Source organism: Capra hircus, chromosome 27 (genome assembly GCF_001704415.2).
Source record: "Capra hircus breed San Clemente chromosome 27, ASM170441v1, whole genome shotgun sequence".
NCBI classification, from domain to species: domain Eukaryota; kingdom Metazoa; phylum Chordata; class Mammalia; order Artiodactyla; family Bovidae; genus Capra; species Capra hircus.
In genome coordinates, this window is record NC_030834.1 from 18,788,996 (window position 1) to 18,809,904 (window position 20,909).

Below are 20,909 nucleotides of genomic sequence, written 5' to 3' on the forward strand. Positions count from 1 at the left end.
TGCTGGATGAGAGGGGTGCTCCCCTCACTCATGCTAACTGTGAGGGCACCGGGGAACAGGAGGAGGGGCCCTGTTAGCCCAGAGACTGGTCTTTATCTCCTGTGAGTAGCGCTTACTCACTCCTGGAGTCATTGTTACTGTTGCTCAACTCCGCTGCTCCCTCGGTGGGCGCTGCCAGTCCACTGTGAGGTCTTAATCCCGAGCTTTTACATAAAGGCCTTCCTGGTGGGTGACTCATAATCCCTGCTCGCTTCTTTACTTTGATTCACCTGTAGCCACAGACTGTTCACAAGGGACAAGAGGGCGTCCTGGCATTTTCATGGCTGCTGTGAAAATGTCCCATTACGATATTCAGACCAGGTCATCTTCTGACTTAGAGAAGAGCAAGCAGGTTGTTTAGGTTTGCTGGGACATGGCAGCATGTTAAGAGAGCAGCCTTTTTTCATGATCTTTTTAGTTTTAGGGATGATGGATGTGAGACATGAGAATATACACAAATGTGGTTGTGACTCATCGTGTTTAAATGATATAATTAAGTCTAGACTCAGAGAAGCTTCATTCTAGATATCTGTTACATATTTTTAAACCATTTATGAAACTTCTGTAGGTAGCAATGCAAGTTTCGGAAGTGAATATATATATTGCGTGTTATAAATAAGACTCTGGAAACACAGGAAAAGACTCCTTTATCATTGTTATGTTGGTAAGTAAGTGAATAATCAAAGAAGGAACAAATTCTGTAGGTGAGGTTAACACGTGCTGTGGGCCGTATGATCCAGCTTTGCCTTCATTGGGCTTATGGCTGAGGGGAGGCTTGAGCACAGACCCTGTGGAATACTGTGGGGCAGGGAATTCTGAGGGCCGTACTGAGGGAAAGAGAAGAACTCTGGGGACCCAGCAGAATTTAAGACTGTTTCCACGTGGTGGAGGCCTCCCTTGGGTGGCAGCCAAAGTGTCTGTGTCCCCAGGGTGAGCTGTGGCCACCCCCCTCCTCTCCTGGAGACTCTCCAAGACCTGTAGGCATTTAGGGTAAGAAAGAGAACGTGGAGGTTGTTCTTGGTTCGCAGTGTTTACCTAACTTACTGAGTTTTCATCTACTGAAAACTGGTGTTTTAAATCAAGACTCCACAAGCCTGGGTGTCTGCCCCCAGCCGTAGCTTCAGCTTCTTAAGACCATGCCACTGGGTCTTCATTACCCTGGCAGTCTGTATCACAGCGTGGAGCCTGGGAATGAAGCCAACATGAAGTGCAAAGCTGAGCGTCTTTAAGGGACCACAGCGTCTGAGCACCTAGATGCAGCCATACCTGAAGCCAGAACTTCTTGGTTACATGAATCAATAAATTCCTTTTTTTTGTTCTAAACCAAAGCAAATGAAAAGATTGTTTCCAGTGGTTACTTTAGTGGTAAGAAGTGGACAAGACGGTCCTGTGGAAGCTGAGAGGGGAACACTGACCTCCTTGAAGATTTCTCACCTATTTCTCACCTATTTCTTGTATATCCATTCTGCTGAGAATACATCTCTGAATCAGGAGTGTTTCCTGTGACCTCTCCCATGCAGGAACTGCGTGTTGTTTCCTGTGCTTTAGCGGACCCCTGGGCGCGTTTCCCCTCAGGAATTCCTCAAGTTCAGGGATTGCTACCCATGGCGTCCAGCGCAACACTTAACAAAAGTAGGACTTAAATAAGAAATGTTTGGGCAAGAGAGAGAAGATGGAAAGGGAAAAGGAGGGACTCAGGAGCAAAGACCCAAAGGAAGGAATGAGTCAACGTATAAAAGAAAAAGGGATGGTAGAGAGGGAAGAAGAGCTATTTCCTAGTTTCCGAATTAGACAGTTCTCTTTTTGTACGCTGGGTTGTATGAGAGAGTTCTTACCTCTGATCATACCGTTGCGAGGAGAACTCCCTGCTCCACAGTGTTCCACAGGATCCGTGTTCCAGCCTCCCCGCAGCCACTTGGGTTCATTCCAGATCCTCCATCAGACTGAAGCCCTCTAAAGACTGGGACTCACAGCACGGATACCTTACCTGTGGTGGTGGTGGTGGTGGTTTGGTTGCTAAGTCATGTCCGGCTCTTATGACCCCATGGACAGAGAAGCCTGGCAAGCTACAGTCCATGGGATTCTCCAGGCAAGAATACTGCAGTGGGTTGCCATTTCCTTCTCCAGAGGATCTTCCCAACCCAGGAATCGAACCCAGGTCTCCTGCATTGTAGGCAGATTCTTTACCAACTGAGCTACAAAGGAAGCCCACCTTACCTGTAGAAGATACTAAAGAAAGGTTTCCTTTCTTCTCCCCTGATTGCTTACTTCTTACCCAAGCATTGTACTGGTAGTATGACTGTGTTCAAAGCTTGAGAGAACGCCAATCCCAAAAGGGGCCGAGAGGGCACTTTTTCTGTAGGCTGCAGTGGGGAAGTTAGGAACTGGGGTTAGCTTCCCCGTTGTGGACTCAGACCTTCGTCCAAACATTTATCTAGAGTTTAAGTTGCTTTCTTAGACCAGAATTTATTCAGGACATCTAGTTTCATTGTAGATCTATCCTACAAGTTAAAATGGCTTGCTTAAATTGGCCTTTCATCATCTTGGAAAGACTGATAGGATTTAACAGTGATCAAGGAGAAATACTGAGCTAGAGGGGAATAATAGTCGTTAGAACTATGCCAATTTTAGTTTTAGGTATGAAGATCATTGCGTAAGGAATCATCTCTAGCTTCAAAGGCTTTTTATTTCCTCTCCGAAGAAACGAAGCTAAGGAATTTTTTAAACACCTAAAAATATATTTCCCTTCTACAGAAGGATATTTTCTGCTTAAGATGACTATGTTATCCTGAACTGGACAGAAAAAGGAGATGAATGGAAAGACAGATGAAATCTGAATAAAGTCTGGAGTTTGGTCAACAGTAATGTGCCAGAGTCAGTTTTGACAGCTGTACCACAGTGTGTTATTGTTCAGTCACTCAGTGTGTCCGACTCTTTGCAACTCCATGGACTGCAGCACTCCAGGCTTCCCTGTCCTTCACTATCTCCCTGCGTTTGCTCAGACTCCTGTTCGTTGAGTCAGTGATCCCATCCAAACATTTCATCCTCTATTGCCCCCTTCTCCTCTTGCCCTCAGTCTTTGCCAGCATCAGGGTCTCTTCCACTGAGTTGGCTCTTTTTTTAAATTTATTTTTATTTATTTATTTATTTTTTAGTTGGCTCTTAGCATCAGGTGGCCAAAGTACTGGAGCTGCAGCATCAGTCCTTCCAATGAATATTCAGGACTGATTTCCTTTAGGATTGACTGGCTTGATCTTGCAGTCCAAGGTACTCTCAAGAGTCTTCTCCAACACCACAGTTCAAAAGAATCAGTTCTTATTGGACCACTCTTTATGGTTCAACTTTCACATCTGTACATGACTACTGGGAAAAAACCATAGCTTTGACTAGATGGACCTTTGTCAGTGAAGCGATGTCTCTACTTTTAATATCCTGTCTAGGTTTCTCATAGTTTTTCTTTCAGGGTACAAGCATCTTTTAATTTCATGGCCGCAGTCACCATCTGCAGTGATTTTGGAGCCCAAGAAAAGAGTCTGTCACTGTTTCCATTGTTTCCCCATCTATTTGCCATTATGTGATGGGACCAGATGCCATGATCTTTGTTTTTTTGATTGTTGAGTATTAAGCCAGCTCTTTCACTCTCCTCTTTCACCTTCATCAAGAGGCTCTTTAGTTCCTCTTTGCTTTCCACCATAAGGGTGGTGTCATCTGTATATCTGAGGTTATTGATATTTCCCCCAGCAATCTTGATTCCAGCTTGTGCTTCATCCAGCCTGGCATTTCTTATGATGTACTCTGCATATAAGTTAAATAAGCAAGGTGACAGTGTACAGCTTTGACATACTCCTTTCCTAATTTTTAACCAGTCTGTTGTTCCATGTCCAGTTCTAACTGTTGCTTCTTGACCTGCATACAGGCTTCCGAGGAGGCAGGAAAGGTGGTCCCATCTCTTTAAGAATTTTCCACAGTTTGTTGTGATTCACACAGTCAAAGGCTTTAGTGTAGTCAATGAAGCAGAAGTAGATGTTTTTCTGAAATTCGCTTGCTTTTTAACTGTCATCTTGCATATGTTGGCAATTTCATCTGTGATTGCTCTGCCTTTTCTAAATCTAGCTTTTACATTTGGAAATTCTCAGTTCACCTACTGTTGAAGCCTAGCTTGAAAGATTTTGAGAATTACCTTACTAGCATGTAAGATGAGTGCAGTTATGCAGTAGTTAGAATATTCTTTGGCATTGGAATGAAAAGTGACCTTTTCCAGTCCTGTGGAAACCATGGTTTGTAAGATGTTAACTTTATTTTTTTTTAATTAAAATTATAGTTGATTTACAATGTTGTGTTAATTTCTACAGCAAAGTGACCCGTTACACTTGTACATTGTTTTTGGTATTGATTTTCTTTATGACTTCCCCCAGGACATTGAATATAGGTCCATGTGCTATACAGTAGGACCGTGTCCATCCACGCTACATCTACTAACCCCACACTCCCAGTCCCCCCCTTCTTCAACCTCCCCTCATAGGCACAACTCTGTCCTCTATGAGTCTGTTTCTGCTTTGTCGATGAGTTCGCTTGCGTCGTATCTTAGATTTCACATGTAAGTGATGTCATATGGCATTTGTTTTTCTCTTGCTGACTTACTTCACTTAGTATGATAACCTCCACTTGCATCCATGCTGCTACAAATGGCATCGCTTCTTTCTTTTTATGGCTGAGTAGTATTCCATTGTATACGTGCACCACATTTTCTTTACCCATTTGGCTGCCGATGAACATTTAGACTGTTTCCACGTCTTGCCTATTCTGAATAGTGCTGCTATACATATAAAATGTTGACGTTAGGAAAACCTGGGCAGGGATATACTTAGCTTTTCTGTAAATCTACATTTATTCTAAAATGAGCTGATTTACCGATCGTAACCCTCTGCTCTTGTAGCCGCAGTGTCATTGTTGGTGCTGGTTACATCGCTGTGGAAATAGCTGGCATCCTGTCTGCCCTGGGTTCTAAGACATCAATAATGATACGCCATGATAAGGTAAAATCTGTTCTTGATGTTGATCTTTTAAAAACTTTACAGGGAGGACTTCCCTGGTAGTTCAGTGGTTAAGAATTTGCCTGCCAATGCAGGGGATTGGGTTTTGATCCCTGGTTTGGGAAGATTCCACATGCCTTGAGTCAACTAAGCCTGTGCTTCACAACTAGAGAGTAGCCCCCACTTGCCACAACTAGAGAAGGCCCATGTGCAACAGTGAAACCCAGAGCAGCCAAAAAAAAAAAAAAAATACAGGGAACATTTCCTCTTATGCTGTCAATAAATACAAGGTGCAGAGTGTGTATTCTGTTCCTCATGGAGCTGCATAGTAGGCAGGATTAGGACCAATATTCCTCCCCCAGCTGCTAGTTGAGAACAGTGGGCACCCTGGCTGGTGTTTCTGTCATGAAGTAGTGGGTAGTATCCGATGCCCTAATAAAGCATACAGGCTTAAACATAAATATTACTTAAATTGAACAGACTGCCAGGTTAATTTCTTATTCTGAAAATCAGTTTCATATAGTCAGATAGTATTGCATTATTAACATTCAGTCAAAATTTAGTACGTTCTTTACATTAAAAGGAAATATCAAAGATACCTGCTTACCTATGTTCGTCGCAGCATTATTTACAATAGCTAAGAGGTAGAAGCAACCCAAATGTCTGATAACACGTGAATGGATAAACAAAGGTATGGTATATCCACACAAAATGGAATATTATTCAGCTTTTAAAAGGAAGGACATTCTGACACATGCTGCAACATGATGAAGCTTGAGGACATTATGGTAAATGAAATACACCACTCTCAAAAAGATAAATATTATGATTCCACTTATATGTGGTATCTAGAATACCTATGCTCAGAGAAACAGAAAATGGAGTGGTATTGCCACAGGCTTAAACGTAAATATTAGTTAAATTGAGCAGACTGCCAGGTTAATTTCTTATTCTGAAAGAAATTTGAAATTTCTTACTCTGAAAATCAATTTCATATGGTCAGATAGTATTGGATTATTATTCCAGTCCCTGGGGGAAGGAAACAGGGAGCTGTTTAGTGGATACAGAGTCTCAGTTTTTTTTTATTGAAGTCTAGTTGATTTCCAGTATCATGTTAGTTTCAAGTGTTCACCATTGATTCAGTTCTATATACCTATATATATTCTTCAAATTTTCTTCCCTTATAGGTTATTACATGATATTGTGTGTGGTTCCCTGTGTTATATAGTAGGTCTTTGTGGGTTATCTGTTTTGCATAAACTAGTGTGCATATGTTAATCCCAGCCTCCTAATTTATCCCTCCCCCACTCCCAGAGTCTCAGTTTTGCAAGGGGGAAGATTCTGGCTGCACAACAATGCAAATATACATAACACCATCAAACTGTGTCCTTAGAAATGGTGAGATGGCTAAATTTAACGTTATGTGTTTTTCACCACTGGGGCTTCCCTGGTGGTTCAGTGGCTGACTATGGGCTCCTGGTGTGGGGGGGCCCGGATTCAGTCCCTGGTCAGGGGGCTGGATCCCACATGCTGCAGCTCAGTTCACGTGGCACAACGAAAGATGCAGAAGAGCCAAATAAATACTTAAGAATAATGTGTATGTATAACTGACTCACTCTACCGTACACCTGAAACTAGGACAACATTGTAAATTAACTATGTTTTAGTTTTTTAAAATGGTTAAAAAAAACTCACAATGTGGCCATGAATGAAGAAGAAAGGGGGACTGATGCTGAAATTTCCTCCCAGGTTTGTAGCATGTCTTTAATCAGGTTTTATTCTTTCCTGCCACCCATCCCTCGGCTGCCTCTGTATGCAGGTGCTTAGAACTTTTGATTCAATAATCAGTTCCAACTGTACCGAAGAGCTGGAGAATGCTGGCATTGAGGTGCTGAAGTACTCCCAGGTACGACCAAGCCCTGGAAGAGCTCACCACCCTTGGTCGTCCATCTGTCCTGCGCCCCACTAGTTCTATCAACACAAATTACATGTACCCCAGTTGGTTTATTCCTTTCTAGAGTACTTCCAAGTCTTTTCTTTATCCTAAGAAGCTGTATTTCACATTAATCTTTTAATGAAGTCTAAGGTATAAAAGATTAGGAATCTGGTAGTTGAATTTAGTTTAGTTGGAACTAAAACTATAATTTTTGTGTTCCAACTCCTCCTCATCAGGGAGTCCTCATCTCCCTGATGGTCCAGTGGCTAAGACTGCACTCCCAGCAGAGAGGGCCTGGGTTTGATCCCTGGTCAGGGAGCTCAGTCCCACATGCCACAATAAAGATCAAAGATCCTGCCTGCAGAAGTAAGACCCAGAACAGCTAGATAAATATGTGATAGATAAAATAATAAATGTTTTTTAAAAAATCACAGTCTTCATTGAACATCCTTATTTTTCAGGTTTATACTTTTTTCAGGAAATATTATTATGGAATCTCTTTTGAAAGCATTTCATTGAGTTTTGTAGATGAAAACAATGACAAAGTGACTATATATATATGTATATATTGTTTTTTTTAGTTCTCAGGGAATCACCTACTTGTTAGATTTTTTTCCATGAGTATAAGCCTTGTAAAAATGATTTCCCCCTCAAAACCTTTGTCCTTTCAGCATAGGCCATATCATAAGTAAAATAATAAATGTGAAGTTGCTTTGTAAATGCTGAAGTCTAGACTGGTGGTGAAAGTCAACATCAGAATCCCCTTGGGACTCTCACTAAACTTTGTATGTCCTTTACCCTCCTGACCTAATCTTACCCTCCTCCCTGATCCTAAGAGTGTCCTGGGAGAAGCAAGGATTGTGCAGTTCAGTTCAGTTCAGTTGCTCAGTCGTGTCTGACTCTTTGTGACCCCATGCATTGCAGCACACCAGGCCTCTCTGTCCATCACCATCTCCCTGAGTTCACTCAAACTCACGTCCATCGAGTCGGTGTTGCCATCCAGCCATCTCATCCTCTGTTGCCCCCTTCTCCTCCTGCCCCCAATCCCTCCCAGCATGTGCAGTTTAGAAAATTCTTAATGAAGCTGCTACAGCCCATCTCCTCCCCCAACTCCAGTTGCAAATCACTGTGCTTAGATTTGTGATTTAAAATTTTACTGCAGCTTTGAAGTACACTTTAAAATACTTTGTTTTTAGGCTGAAGTGTTAGGGTCTTGGCATGAGTTGACATTTCTGGCCACTGGCTGTCTGATTTGGGGTCACCGAGGATACTGTCTTGGCTCCAGAGAGTTCTAGTGTGGGTGGCCTTTGGGCAGAAGTAAATTTATCAGCATGTAGGACTCATGATTGGAGAAGGAAATGGCAACCCACTCCAATGTTCTTGCCTGGAGAATCCCGGGAACGGCAGAGCCTGGTGGGCTGCCGTCTGTGGGGTTGCACAGAGTCGGACACGACTGAAGCGACTTAGCAGCAGCAGCAGCAGCAGGACTCACACGTGGGCTTCCCAAGTGACTCAGTGGTAAAGAGTCTGCCTGCCAAGCAGAAGATGAGGGTTCGATCCCTGGGTCGGGAAGATCCCCTAGAGAAGGAAATGGCAACCCACTCCAGTATTCTTGCCTGGAAAATTCCACAGACAGGAGCCTGGCAAGCTACAGTCCATGGGGTCTCAAAGAGTCGGACGTGACTGAGCGCACACACTGAATCCTGAATCATTTGCAGTATTCAGTGGAGAGTTTTTACATGTTAAGAATTCTGGTTTCCTGTTTATTTGCTTTCCTTCCCATTCCCCACACCCCCAGTTAATAACTTGTATTTGCCAATAGGTCAGGGAAGTTAAAAAAACGTCTTCAGGCCTGGAACTCCGCATGGTTACTTCGATTCCTGGTAGGAAACCCACCTTCACCACTATTGCAGATGTTGACTGCCTGCTCTGGGCCATTGGGCGGGACCCAAACTCCTGGGGCCTGAATTTAAACAAACTGGTAAGTTGACCTAGTCTGCCTATGATATTCTTCCCCTCACCCCAATTTTGTTTAAAAATGGTTGATACATATTACTGTGTAAGTTTAGAGAATACAGCATGATGGTTTGATTTATGTATATTGTGAAATGATTACCGCAGAAGGGTCAGCTGACATCCGGCTTATCATACAGGTACAATAAAAAGAAAGCAGGAAAGAAAAAAGGAAAAATTTTTCTCTGTATGTTGAGAACTCGGGATTTACATACACTCTTCACAGCAGTGTTGTCCATAGTCATCTTGTGACTATAGACATTGCATCCCTAATACTTACTTATATTGTAACCGGAAGTTTGTTTTTGACCACCCTCCTTGCCTAAAACATTCTGGAATCAGTTGTAGTCCTGTGGTTTCCCCTGATCCACTCCCAGACCCCCCAAAACTTGAGTGGGTTCTGTTCGATTCTTTTCATTTGTCTAATCTGTCATCAAATCCTATTGCTTCTGCCTTTGAAAGTTTTTTAAGTTTTTTTTTTTTTTTCCATTTCTGGTGCCCTCACTCTAGATCAGGTCGTTGTCTTGCTATTTCCTGACTAGCCTCATTACAGATTTCCTTCGTCCTCTGGTACCTGTCTCTTTAAAGCCCGATAATTATTCCTTACCCTCTGCCGCTCTTACCGTGATGGATGGGTGTGTGGCTTGTCCGGGACATTGTGGCACTGGACACAATGAAGCTGACCTGCCAGTACCATCTTTCTTACTTGTCCTTTAAAATTTTAAAGGACAGTCTGGTTCAGAGCCTGGGGCGCGGGTCCCAGTGTTTGACCCGATTTTGAACTTTACACCAGTTTCATGGCCTTAGGCAAGTCACCTAGCTACTCTTCTAAGTTTTAACTGTTTCATGGAAATAAAAATAGTACTTGTCACATTGGGTTAGACAGAAAGTAAATGAGAAAGTGCATGCAAAGTAGCTTGCCTAGATGCTGGCTTATAGTATGAACTCAGCAAACGTTAACCAGCTGCTGCTGACGGTGAGGATAATGATAATTGTTCTGATATGCTATATTCTTGTACTAGTAATAATAGAATATTTTATATATTTGGTGAAGGTTTATATGGGGTGGCAAAAAAGTCAGACACGACTGAGTGACTTTTCACTGTATATTTGATGGAGCCTCTTGAGTAGTATGTGACAGTTTGGTTTATATTCTAATATTAGTATCTGTTTTAAGTTCCATCCCTTTTTCATTTCACTAAAAGGCATTTTTCATAATTAAAAAGAGTAAAATATCCAGGGACATGTTTTTAATCTTGATTTTAGGGACTTGATTTTAATCTTATTATTCAGTGAAAGTAAAATTAGTAATCTATTTTTATATTAATGAAGCTATTCATCCACCTTTTCACCTTTTGAGAGATGTTGTACCATTGTATAGACCTAAGCATTGCTAGTCCAGTTTTCAACTATAGTTGCTGAATTTTTTTAAAATGAGGCAAAAATTTTCCCTCAGTTCAGTATTGATATATTTTCAGACTGCAAATTGAATGATCACTCTGCATAAGTCTTGGCAACATGGTACTAGCCTACTTTAATCTTTCAAAAAAAATTTATTGGCATAGAGTTGATTTACAATTTTGTATTAGTTTCTGCTGTACAACAATGTGAATCAGTTTTACATATACATATATCCACTCTTTATTTTAATTCTTTTTTTATATAGGTCATTACAGTGTATTGAGAAGAGTTCACTGTGCTATACTAGCCTGCTTTATTCTTGCCAACAACTGTTTTAGGGGTAAGGGTGAGGAGCCCAGGGGCAGAGATAAGAAATTGTCCACCAGGCTTGTAAACTCTGCAGGGAATAGAGATGTCTGCATTATTTACCTCTGTATCCACAGTGACTACATGAATGCCTCATTTAGAAGTGCAAGTATTTGTCGATAAATGGGAGGTCTCATAACTATCAGTAGTAAGTGACAGAGCTGGGACTTGAACCCAGATCTCCATGCTCCAAAGGCTGTACTTTTCACCACTACACTACCTTCTCCCTATGCCTGATGCCTCTCTGCTTCTCATTTGGGCATATATACACCTGGGATCTGCAAAACCACAAGATAAGCATCATACATCTTTTTGGAGCAAAAATTCAACTCAACGTATGGGCAGAAAAAGTTGGTCAAAGGCAACATTGATATGTTTTAGAGTAGAATACAAATTTTGCTTGGGTTTTTAAAGATAAAACTAAACTTCAACGAAATCTGCTTTTGATGACTGCTTCAGGCTATGCCCGTCTGAAGTATGAGTTAGCATGCTTCAGGAGCAGTGCTTCCAAGGGAGAAATGGAAAATCACTCTCTTAGATGGACTCCACAGGGATGCCAGTTTCCATGTCTGACAGCTGAGTGATGCCTTCTAAGGCTTGTCTGGCCCACTGAATTGTACAATGCAAAGTCAAATCCTGTTAAAACTCCTCAAAATTAGATAAAATATTTACCTTTTAAGTCCAGCAAAAGACACCAAACTTGTCAACTTGCAAGGATGTTTTTCATCCTGTGGTTGAGTCTTGTAGCTTCTTAGAGATTCAGGCTGAAGAGGTGCCTGAAGTGAGGCGGATCCAGAGATGTGAGTTGCTGGGTTTTGTAGATGGGCCAAATACTTACCTGATGTCCCTTTACAATTTTAGGGGATTCAAACTGATGACAAAGGTCACATCATAGTAGATGAATTCCAGAATACTAACGTAAAAGGTGTCTATGCAGTTGGGGATGTGTGTGGAAAAGCTCTTCTTACTCCAGGTAATGTTTCTTCTTTTGGGGGGATTAGGGAGGCTCTGTGTGTTATATAAATAAACTGTTGAGCTTTCTACAGTCAAATCAGCTCAAGCAAAGTTGAAAAGATGAGTGTCTTTATGATAAAAATGTTTTGAAATGGATGTTGGTTGGGTACCTGACATTTTCTGAATAATTTCCATTTTTACTTGGAGAATGCTTTTAGTAGTATTCAATTTTCTTTCAGAGATTTTTAAAATGCTTAGTGAAGACTGAAACTTTTGTACAGATAATACAGTCACCCTCTAAACAGTGCTAGAAATTAGAATCCAAGTTGTATTCATGACCGTGGAAGGAAGTAGCTTTAGGAACTAGTGATTTAGAGTGGCTTTCTTATATTTTTATAAGAAAATATATATTTTAATCATATATTTCTTACATACTATTTAGTCTTTTAAAAAAATTTTATTGGGGTGTAATTGATTTACAATTTTGTGTTTCAGGTGTACAGCAAAGTGAATCAGTTATACATATAGACACTCTTTTTCAGATTCTTTTTCCATATAGGTCATTACAGAGGACTGAGAACAGTTCCCTGTGCTTTACAGTAGTAGTTCTTATTCAGTTCAGTTCAGTTGCTCAGTCGTGTCCGACTCTTTGTGACCCCACGAACTGCAGCACGCCAGGCTTCCCTGTCCATCACCAACTCCTGGAGCTTGCTCAAACTCATGTTTATCAAGTTGATGATGCCATCTAACCATCTCATCCTTTGTCGTCCCCTTCTCTGCCTTCTGTTTTATATATAGTGGCGTGTATATATTAATCCCAATCTCCCAATTTCCTGCCCTATTTAGTCTTGATAAAACTAAGATTGATGGCCATCCCCTGAATCCCATGCCTCCGCCTAGTGCTGAGTTAACTGATGTTGTTTCAGGCTCTCTACCCACTTCTTTTGGCAGCATCCCTCCATCAGCTTCATTCTGTCCCCTCTGGGGCCTCACTGGCCTTTCCATAATCGCCCAGTTCTTACTCACAATGGAAACTTCCTTGGTCACACACCCAAAGCCTTTTACCTCCTTTAGGAAGCTCTCTCAACGAAAGCAAAACAAGCAAAGTTTCAAAGACTTCATAACATAATTGAACAGCCAAAAGTTTGTCGAAGTGGAGAAAATTTCTTCGATATCCTACTGATGCCTTACTTTGGAAAAAAAACTTCTTGTCAATTTGAAGTCAATAAAATTAAAAACCAGTGCTTATGTTGAACTCAGGCATTTGTTCTAAAAGACTGTTAGGAATAAAAACAGGCTAAGGAAGGGTAAACTTTTTAAAAAATTAAGAAATAAAAATAATTTTTAAAAGAAACAAAATATTCCTGTGAAGTAGCTGATTTTAAAGTAGAACTGAAGATGCTTGAAATAGATGCTTGAGATAGTTTGCTCTGTAAATATTGTATCAAAAAGCTAATATCCTCATTAAGAGGTAATTGCCACTGGAAAAGAATAGATCCGTGTATATGTATGGCTCAATCCCTTTGCTGTCCACCTGAAACTTATCACGACATTGTTAATCAGCTATCGTGTGTGCTTAGTTGCCCAGTTGTGTCTGACTCTTTGCAACCCCGGCCGGAATCCTGTCCATGGAATTCTCCAGGCAAGAATACTGAAGGCATTCCCTTCTCCAGGGGATCTTTCCAACCCAGGGATTGAACTCAGGTCCCCTGCATTGCAGGTGGATTCTTTACCATCTGAGCCACCAGGGAAGCCCTTAAGAAGCTATATTCCAATATGAAATAAAAAGTATAATTAAAAAAATAGGTAACTGCCAGATGTTTGTGAACTTGCAAATGTGTCTCTTGGATATGGGGGGATCATAATGGAATGTGTAGAATTTGTGTAAGCAAATTGTTCTGGATTGTTAACTAAGGCATTGATAGGTCTTTATTATATCGAAATGGATATTGTAATGAGCATTGATGAAAAACTTAAAACTTGTGTGTTAAGCCAGATGAATAAATGATTAGTAGAACAATTCTGCTTTGTTAAAATGAACAATAAGCTAGACACTGATTTTTAAAATATCTTTGTAGTTGCGATTGCTGCTGGCCGAAAACTTGCCCATAGACTTTTTGAGTGCAAAGAAGATTCCAAATTAGACTATGACAACATCCCCACAGTGGTCTTCAGCCACCCCCCTATTGGGACAGTGGGACTCACAGAAGGTAGGTGGTTAAAAACGAAGGTCATTTATTGGTTTCTTCCCCTCCTCTGCTAACTTTAGCTAGGTGTCTATCAGCTGACTAAATCTATCTCAGCCCCCCAAATTATAATTCTTTTTATTGGGGTGACTAAACAGTTCATTTGAGGTTTTCCATAAGATGTTACAGAAACACCTTTTGCGCCAGCTTCTTATCATGTCTCCAGTTTCTTCCCCAACTGTTACTACTTTGAAAGTGTGATTCCTTTTCCCCACTCCCATTTTATCTGTCTGACTTTTTAAAGCTTTTTAGTTTGAACTAATTTCAAATTTAGAGTTGCAGAAACACCAGAAGACTCCTGTCTGCCAATCACATTTTTGCTTTATCGTTTTCTCGCTATTTGCATACACATACTTCAGTACCTAAGAACAAGGCCATTGCCTTACAGAAGCAGTGTCAAATGGGAATATTTAAATACATGCAATATTATCTAAACTTTAAACCTTATTCAAATTTTGCCAATTACCTCAGATAAGTTTACATTTAACATTTTCCCCCATGTCTTGGATTTATTCTAGGATAATACAGTATATTTAGTTTTGATACCTCTTTAGTCTCCTTTAGTCAAGAAACAGAATTCCTTAGCTTGTCTTTTTCATGATACTGACATTTCTGTTGTAGAGTGTCCTTCCTTGTCATTTCAATTAATTTTCCTTCATGACTTGATTCAGGTTATGTATTTCTGGCCATCTCTCTGATTGCTCAGTGGAATTGTTTCAGTTTCTGATAGGTGCTTTTTCCCCCCCTGCCTTACAGATGAAGCCATTTATAAATATGGAAAAGAAAATGTGAAGACTTATTCTACCACCTTTACCCCAATGTATCATGCAGTTACCAAAAGGAAAACAAGATGTGTGATGAAAATGGTTTGTGCCAACAAAGAGGAAAAGGTATGGGCCAAGTCCAGTAAGCTGAAGAGTGTCTTCAAGATTGGCAGGGGTGGAGGTGTTTTCGTGAGGTGGGAAGGGAAGAGACCTAGTAAAGCTTTTTCTGGTTCAGCCAGCACAGTCGCTCTTTTATCTGTCTCTCTATATTGGAGTTATTCATAATATTTCACATAGAAAGAAGGTTCCACTGCACTGAAAATGTACGGTGGAGAGGAATTCCCTAGCAGTCCGACAGTTAGGACTTGGTGCTTTCACTGTTGGAGCCTGCGGTCAGTCCCCGGTTGCAGAACTAAGATCCCACAAGCGACATGGTTTGGCCCCAAAAAAGAAAAGCATAAGGGGAAAAGGATGTCATTGACCAATAGGCCAGAACAGATAGGCAACTCAGAAATATTGGTAAGTGTAAGAATTTAATGTGAGAAGTTTAGATTTAACATAACCAGTGAGAAAGAAGTTTATTTAGTAAAATGTTATCTTTTGTGATCTGACGTTTTGAGGAATTGCCAAACTGTTTTCCACAGTGACTGCACCATTTTACGTTCCCTTTGGCAACATACGAGGGTTGCGGGTCCTCTTCACCTTCACCAACACTTGTTATTGTGTTTTTTTTCAATTGTAGCCATCCTAAGGGATGTGAAGTGGTATTTCATTGTGATTTTGGTTTGAAGTTGAACAGTTTCCTTTTTTTAAAAAAATAATTAAAAAAATGGGTTTTGTTTTGATATTAGGTCAGCTTATTGGACTTTTCTATAAATGGAATTAAATATTCAGGTGGAACTTAGCAGTATGCGTTGGGAACATGGCTCTATGAGAAATGATGCTGGACGGTTCAGATGTAGTTTCCAACTTTTCTTATTAAAGAGGACACTAATCTGAATCAGTGGGCCTTACACTAACAGCCATGAGACAGGCCCTGGCTTATAAAAAAATCAGTGTCACTGAAAGTTAACAGACGCAGAGAATCAGTATGAAGAGAAGTAAGTAGTTTGGCAGCAAGATAAAAGTTGCCATCTCTTGCCCTGAATGTTCTCGGCAGCCTGAGATGTCCAGTTATTAAAACAGTGAGGTTGTTACTTACCTCTTCATATCCATGGACTTCCCTGGTGGCTCAGAGGTTAAAGCATCTGCCTCCAATGAGGGAGACCTGGGTTCGATCCCTGGGTTGGAAGATCCTCTGGAGAAGGAAACGGCAACCCACTCCAGTATTCTTGCCTGGAGAATCCCCTGGACGGAGGAGCCTGGTAGGCTACAGTTCATGGGGTCGCAAAGAGTCGGACATGACTGAGCGACTTCTCCTTCACCTTCATATCCATTATTTCTTTATACCGTTTATCATTCATTCATTTGGTAAACATTACCTGACAGTCAACTAAAGGCTAAGAAGTGGGATATGAACAGAAATAACATAAGACTAATGCCATCACTAGAAGCTGTTTATGGCTCAGTTTAGATCATGGTATCTAAAAATTTAGCCATGTTGAATATATGCAGTGTATGATTTCGGATTTCTTTGTCTTATATTGAGATATACTTTTTTTCAACTGTTAAAAAAATATATATATATATATATAAAACACAAAATTTGCACCTTAATCATCTTCAAGTGTACTGTTCAGTTATATTAAGTATATTCCTGATTTGTTTTGAAGCGCAATATTTTCGTGGTGAAACTTTATATTCTTTAACTTTGTCTTTTAGCAGACTATGTACTCTAAAAATATTTGCTGGAGATGAACAGTAACTAGTTTTTAAATATATCTAGATGAACACTAACTAGTTTTTAAATATATTTAGAAACCTCATTGGAAAGTGGGATTTGAAACAAATGCCTCTCGATGGTCATCTATGCAGTCAGCCAGCACGTGTGGGTTGAGTGCCTCTAAGAGCTATCTCTGTGCTAGGCCAGATGGATAGAGTGGAAAGCAAAAGTGGACAGGGTCCCCTCCATCTAGAGATTAATGTCTGCTGGGAAAGGCAGACTGTAATTGTCCATTCCCCAAGTAATACAACTTTGCAGTTGTGACAGAACCATGATGGAGTAATACTGGGACTGAGTGCTCACGTGATGGATGGTTTAACTTGGTTGGAAAGGCAGATGTAGCCATCTGAAGAATGAAGGGACTTTAACACTTGAGAGGGGAGGAAAGAGTGTCCAGAACAGAGGGAACAGCCTGTGTTCCATCAGGAGAGAGTGTGGTGAATCCTTAGGCTGGGAGGAAAGCTGATGAGGCTGGAAAGCGGAGAGCCTTTGGCAGAGCTGAGTGAGGTGGGCTGTGGAGGGATGTTGGGGCAGAATTATGCAGGGCTATATAGGCTGTTTTATGCTATATCAGGATTAGAGATGTAAGTTTTTTTAGAGGTTTTTAAATACCAGGTATCTCTCATGACTAATAAAAAAAATCACTAGTGTACAAATGTGTGTGTGCCTGTGTGCACATGCCTAGAAGGAGATTTATCACAAGGAATTGGCTCATGCAATTGTGGAGGAAAAAAATTTTTTTTCTTTTCTTTTGCAGGTGGTTGGAATTCATATGCAGGGAATTGGATGTGATGAAATGCTGCAGGGCTTTGCAGTTGCAGTGAAAATGGGAGCAACAAAATCTGACTTTGACAACACGGTTGCTATTCATCCTACCTCTTCAGAAGAACTGGTCACACTTCGTTGAGAACCCAGAGACTTGTATGGCTGGCAGCTGGACCAGCAGACCTTCAGGAAGGAGCCAAATCATCACGTTTACTTACTGTTCCCACTTTACGTATTTCTTTATCGTAATCAGAATCTTCCAAGTGTGGAAATTTTCAGTCAGCTTAATTCTGTAATCAGAAATTTGTTTTGTTATTCCGGATTGATTTTTCACTTGGTCACATCTCTCAGTAATTCCTATTTGTTTTATTAGTAGCTCTGGGCTGGCTGGTTTTTGTGTTGTTTTAGCCTCATCCCAAGTATAAAACTATATGAAGTATAGTTAAACGAATGTACCTGAATGAATATCGCTTGCTAATTTTTATAGAGGAGGATGACAGCTGCTCTTCACATTTAAAGAATGCAAGTACAGGGTCATTTTGTTTTTTATGAAGCCAGTACTGTGCTCTGCATGTTGCAAAGCTGTTTCAAGGATGTGAGTTTTCTTTAAAAACATATAACTTAAGAGGCATACCTCCTGTATTTTATTCTTTCTTTTGTTCTAAATGATTTAAAATGATTCCTGTTAACTTTTAAGAGATGAAGTTTATCAAATTTGGGAAAGATTTGAGGAGGCTGGTTGCGTGAGGGATATTTGAGAAGTGACTCTGGCTTTCAGAAGGAGAGGGACTCAAATACTTCAAAAGGCCTTTCCTATGCTAAGAGCTCATAGTTCAGTGAATGGTTGCAATTTTTGTATGTGTTCTTGTCATTTTATTTTTTGAAAACTCTTTCCAAAAATCTGAAAATAAAATCACAGTCTTTCCTTCTTATAAAATTTGTTATGAGTTAATGGGTGACAGTTCATTTTCTGAGAATATTTCAGATTGAAGGGTCAGATGGCCAAAGTGAGCTATGTTAAGTAGGCTTAAGACCTTATGGGAGAGAAAAGAGATTTTGCTTTTGTAAGACCAGAGGCATAATAGAAACATTTAGTGAATATAATGGTTGAGAAATCATAAGTTTTTGGCATTTTATTTCCATTAGCCTTTACCAGCTAGGTTAGGTAAGCTGGTTACATTTTCCCCTGGCTTTCAGTAGTGACTTAGTGCTACTGACTTCTGTCATTACGCTTTTACTGAATGTCTTTCTGGTTAGCCATGGCCAGGTTGCCGCTGCACTGACGGTTAAGTAGGTCCAGTCTCAACAAAAGAAAACTGTCACTAGTAGCCAGGTTATATATCTGTCATGTCGAGAAAACAGGGTCTGAAAACCTGGACGTGAACTGACATAATCACTGCCTGTTCTCCACCAGCCAAAAGGTCGTGGCCTGCAGTCCTGGGCTCTGCTGACCTGGTGGGTTTCCTTCTATCTCAGGAGCCCTCCACACTGCCTTTTTTCTGGTTCCAGAGTAAACCAACCTGGAAATAACCTTTTCCAAGTGTTAGTCTTCTTTCTCATTTGTCCTCAGCTCGGTCCAGCCTGCAAGCTGATCACCCAAGTTGCTACTGAAGGCTCAGATACATGTGGCAACGCGGTGTAGGTGCTCAGTAGGAAGGAAAGCTTGTAGTACTTGGTTTCTTTAAGTAACCGTATAATCTAGCATAAGAGAAAGAATTCTACACAAATAACTGGGATTCAAAGCAGCATGTTAAGCATGGAGTGACCATATAATTTATTGACTAGAATGGGACACTTTGGAGAGTGGGAAGGGCACTCTTAATTAATTGGGACAGTAGACACAAATTTGTACTCTTGTGGGAAAAAGGGAGGTGCCATCCTAGTGAGGCTTTGGAGCGGTGGAAGGATACAAGTTCAGAGGAAGCAGAAACTACCAGTTTTCTGGGAAAACTAAGAAAGAAAGAGGTATGCAGGATTTGGAATTGGGGATTGTGGAGGAGGTCAGAGGATGTGGGAGGTTCAGTGGGGCAGAGATGGCCATGTATACATGGGGGATGATAAAGTTCAACTTGACTGGAGCTGAAGAGTATGTGTTAGCTGAATGTTCTTTCCCGCTTGTTAAACCTGATGATCTGGTAGTATACTGATACATAACGAACCGCTTGAAAACAGGCTTAACCTAGCAATCATTTTATTATACTTCACAATTTTGCGGGTCAGAAATTGGAGCAGGAAGGAGCTTGCAAGGATGACTCTTCTGTTGATGTTGATAAAAATCAACTGGTGGTGTTCATATGGCAGATGGGCTGGCTTAGTGAGTCTAAAACAATCGTCCGTGTGTCAGACACTTGGACAGGGATGACTAAAAGACTGGGTTTAGCCGGGGCTGTCAACCAAACTGCCCACGTGTGGCCTTTCTAGCATGGCCGTCTCCGAGTTGATAGACTTAGATGGAAGCTCAGGGCTCCCAGAGATTGTTTCAGGATCCCCAGACAGGCACTGCAAGCCCTATTACCTAACCTTGGAAGTTCTAGAATGTCGCTAATACTATATGTTATCAGTTAAGCAAGTCACAGAGGATTTAAGAGTGAATTGGACTTCAACTGTCATTGGGAAGAGGGGTAAACTTGTGGCCATCTGTAATCAGACGCTAATGGCAATCTACTCTTTACAATGCTTGACTAACACCACCTTTGTGAAGACTTTTCTTTCACAGTCTAATGCATATGTATTCCCATAATTCCTTGTCACATTAGGCGGTCTGCACTATGTGTTCACCTCGTATATGTCACTTTCTACTTAGTGTCGATCATTTTCTGTATTCTCTATTTCAGTTTTGTAATATTCCTGGTATATTATACAGCAAATTTGGCTGCACAAGGACAAAGGTATGTGATTGTGTGATTTTTGAGACTAAGATCTATATTTAAAAAGAGCCCTGTAACTCTAACCATAATGTTTTAATCCTTAACTTTTTTTGTGAAAAATAGGTATGCAGGATTTTCAGGCCTTCAAACTTTTCATGAATTTTTGCGTGAATCTGACCTCCAGGGAAACAGGTAGATACAGAAAATGATTTCTATTGTGCTCTACTCTGAGAAATACTCTTTTTTTGCCATTACCATTGATACAATAATTTAGCATGTTGACTCATCAATAAAGATCAAAGTCAACATTTTAAAGGTAAGAATGATTGTATACAGTCATTTCTAGGTTTTAAATAGTGTACTTTAAGTGCTATTTAATGTCTTAGGAGAAGTTTCAAAACATGCTAGATGGTAGGTAGCACTGGTGTTAAATCTAGATTTTACATACAGTTTTTATGCAAACAATTCCCCTTAAGCTGTATAAGCAAACATTTGTCCATTTTGCATGTTCAACCTCTAAACTCCATATATTTGAGGAATCCGAACCTTACAAACCTTGGAGACGAAGCCCAACTCCCCACACAGAACCTAGAAATGCTGGATGCAAGGCTTCCCAGTCTCCCTTGCAGCTAAGGAGGAGGCG

The 20,909-nt window shown here is 40.6% G+C and overlaps 1 protein-coding gene across 2 annotated transcripts in view; it reads left to right on the forward strand.

Annotated features, from left to right (window-relative positions):
- Positions 1-20,286, forward strand: part of GSR (glutathione-disulfide reductase) — a 45,006-nt gene extending 24,720 nt beyond the window's left edge. The window contains exons 7-13 of one of the 2 annotated variants that reach the window (XM_018041988.1): positions 4,976-5,075; positions 6,892-6,978; positions 8,831-8,989; positions 11,650-11,761; positions 13,821-13,952; positions 14,745-14,878; positions 17,392-18,934. In XM_018041988.1, coding sequence (XP_017897477.1) covers positions 4,976-5,075; positions 6,892-6,978; positions 8,831-8,989; positions 11,650-11,761; positions 13,821-13,952; positions 14,745-14,878; positions 17,392-17,541 — 874 coding nt within the window. In that variant the 3' untranslated portion in view covers positions 17,542-18,934. Of the gene's footprint in view, positions 1-4,975; positions 5,076-6,891; positions 6,979-8,830; positions 8,990-11,649; positions 11,762-13,820; positions 13,953-14,744; positions 14,879-17,391 lie in introns of both variants that reach the window. The other variant, XM_018041989.1, reaches the window with a different exon arrangement.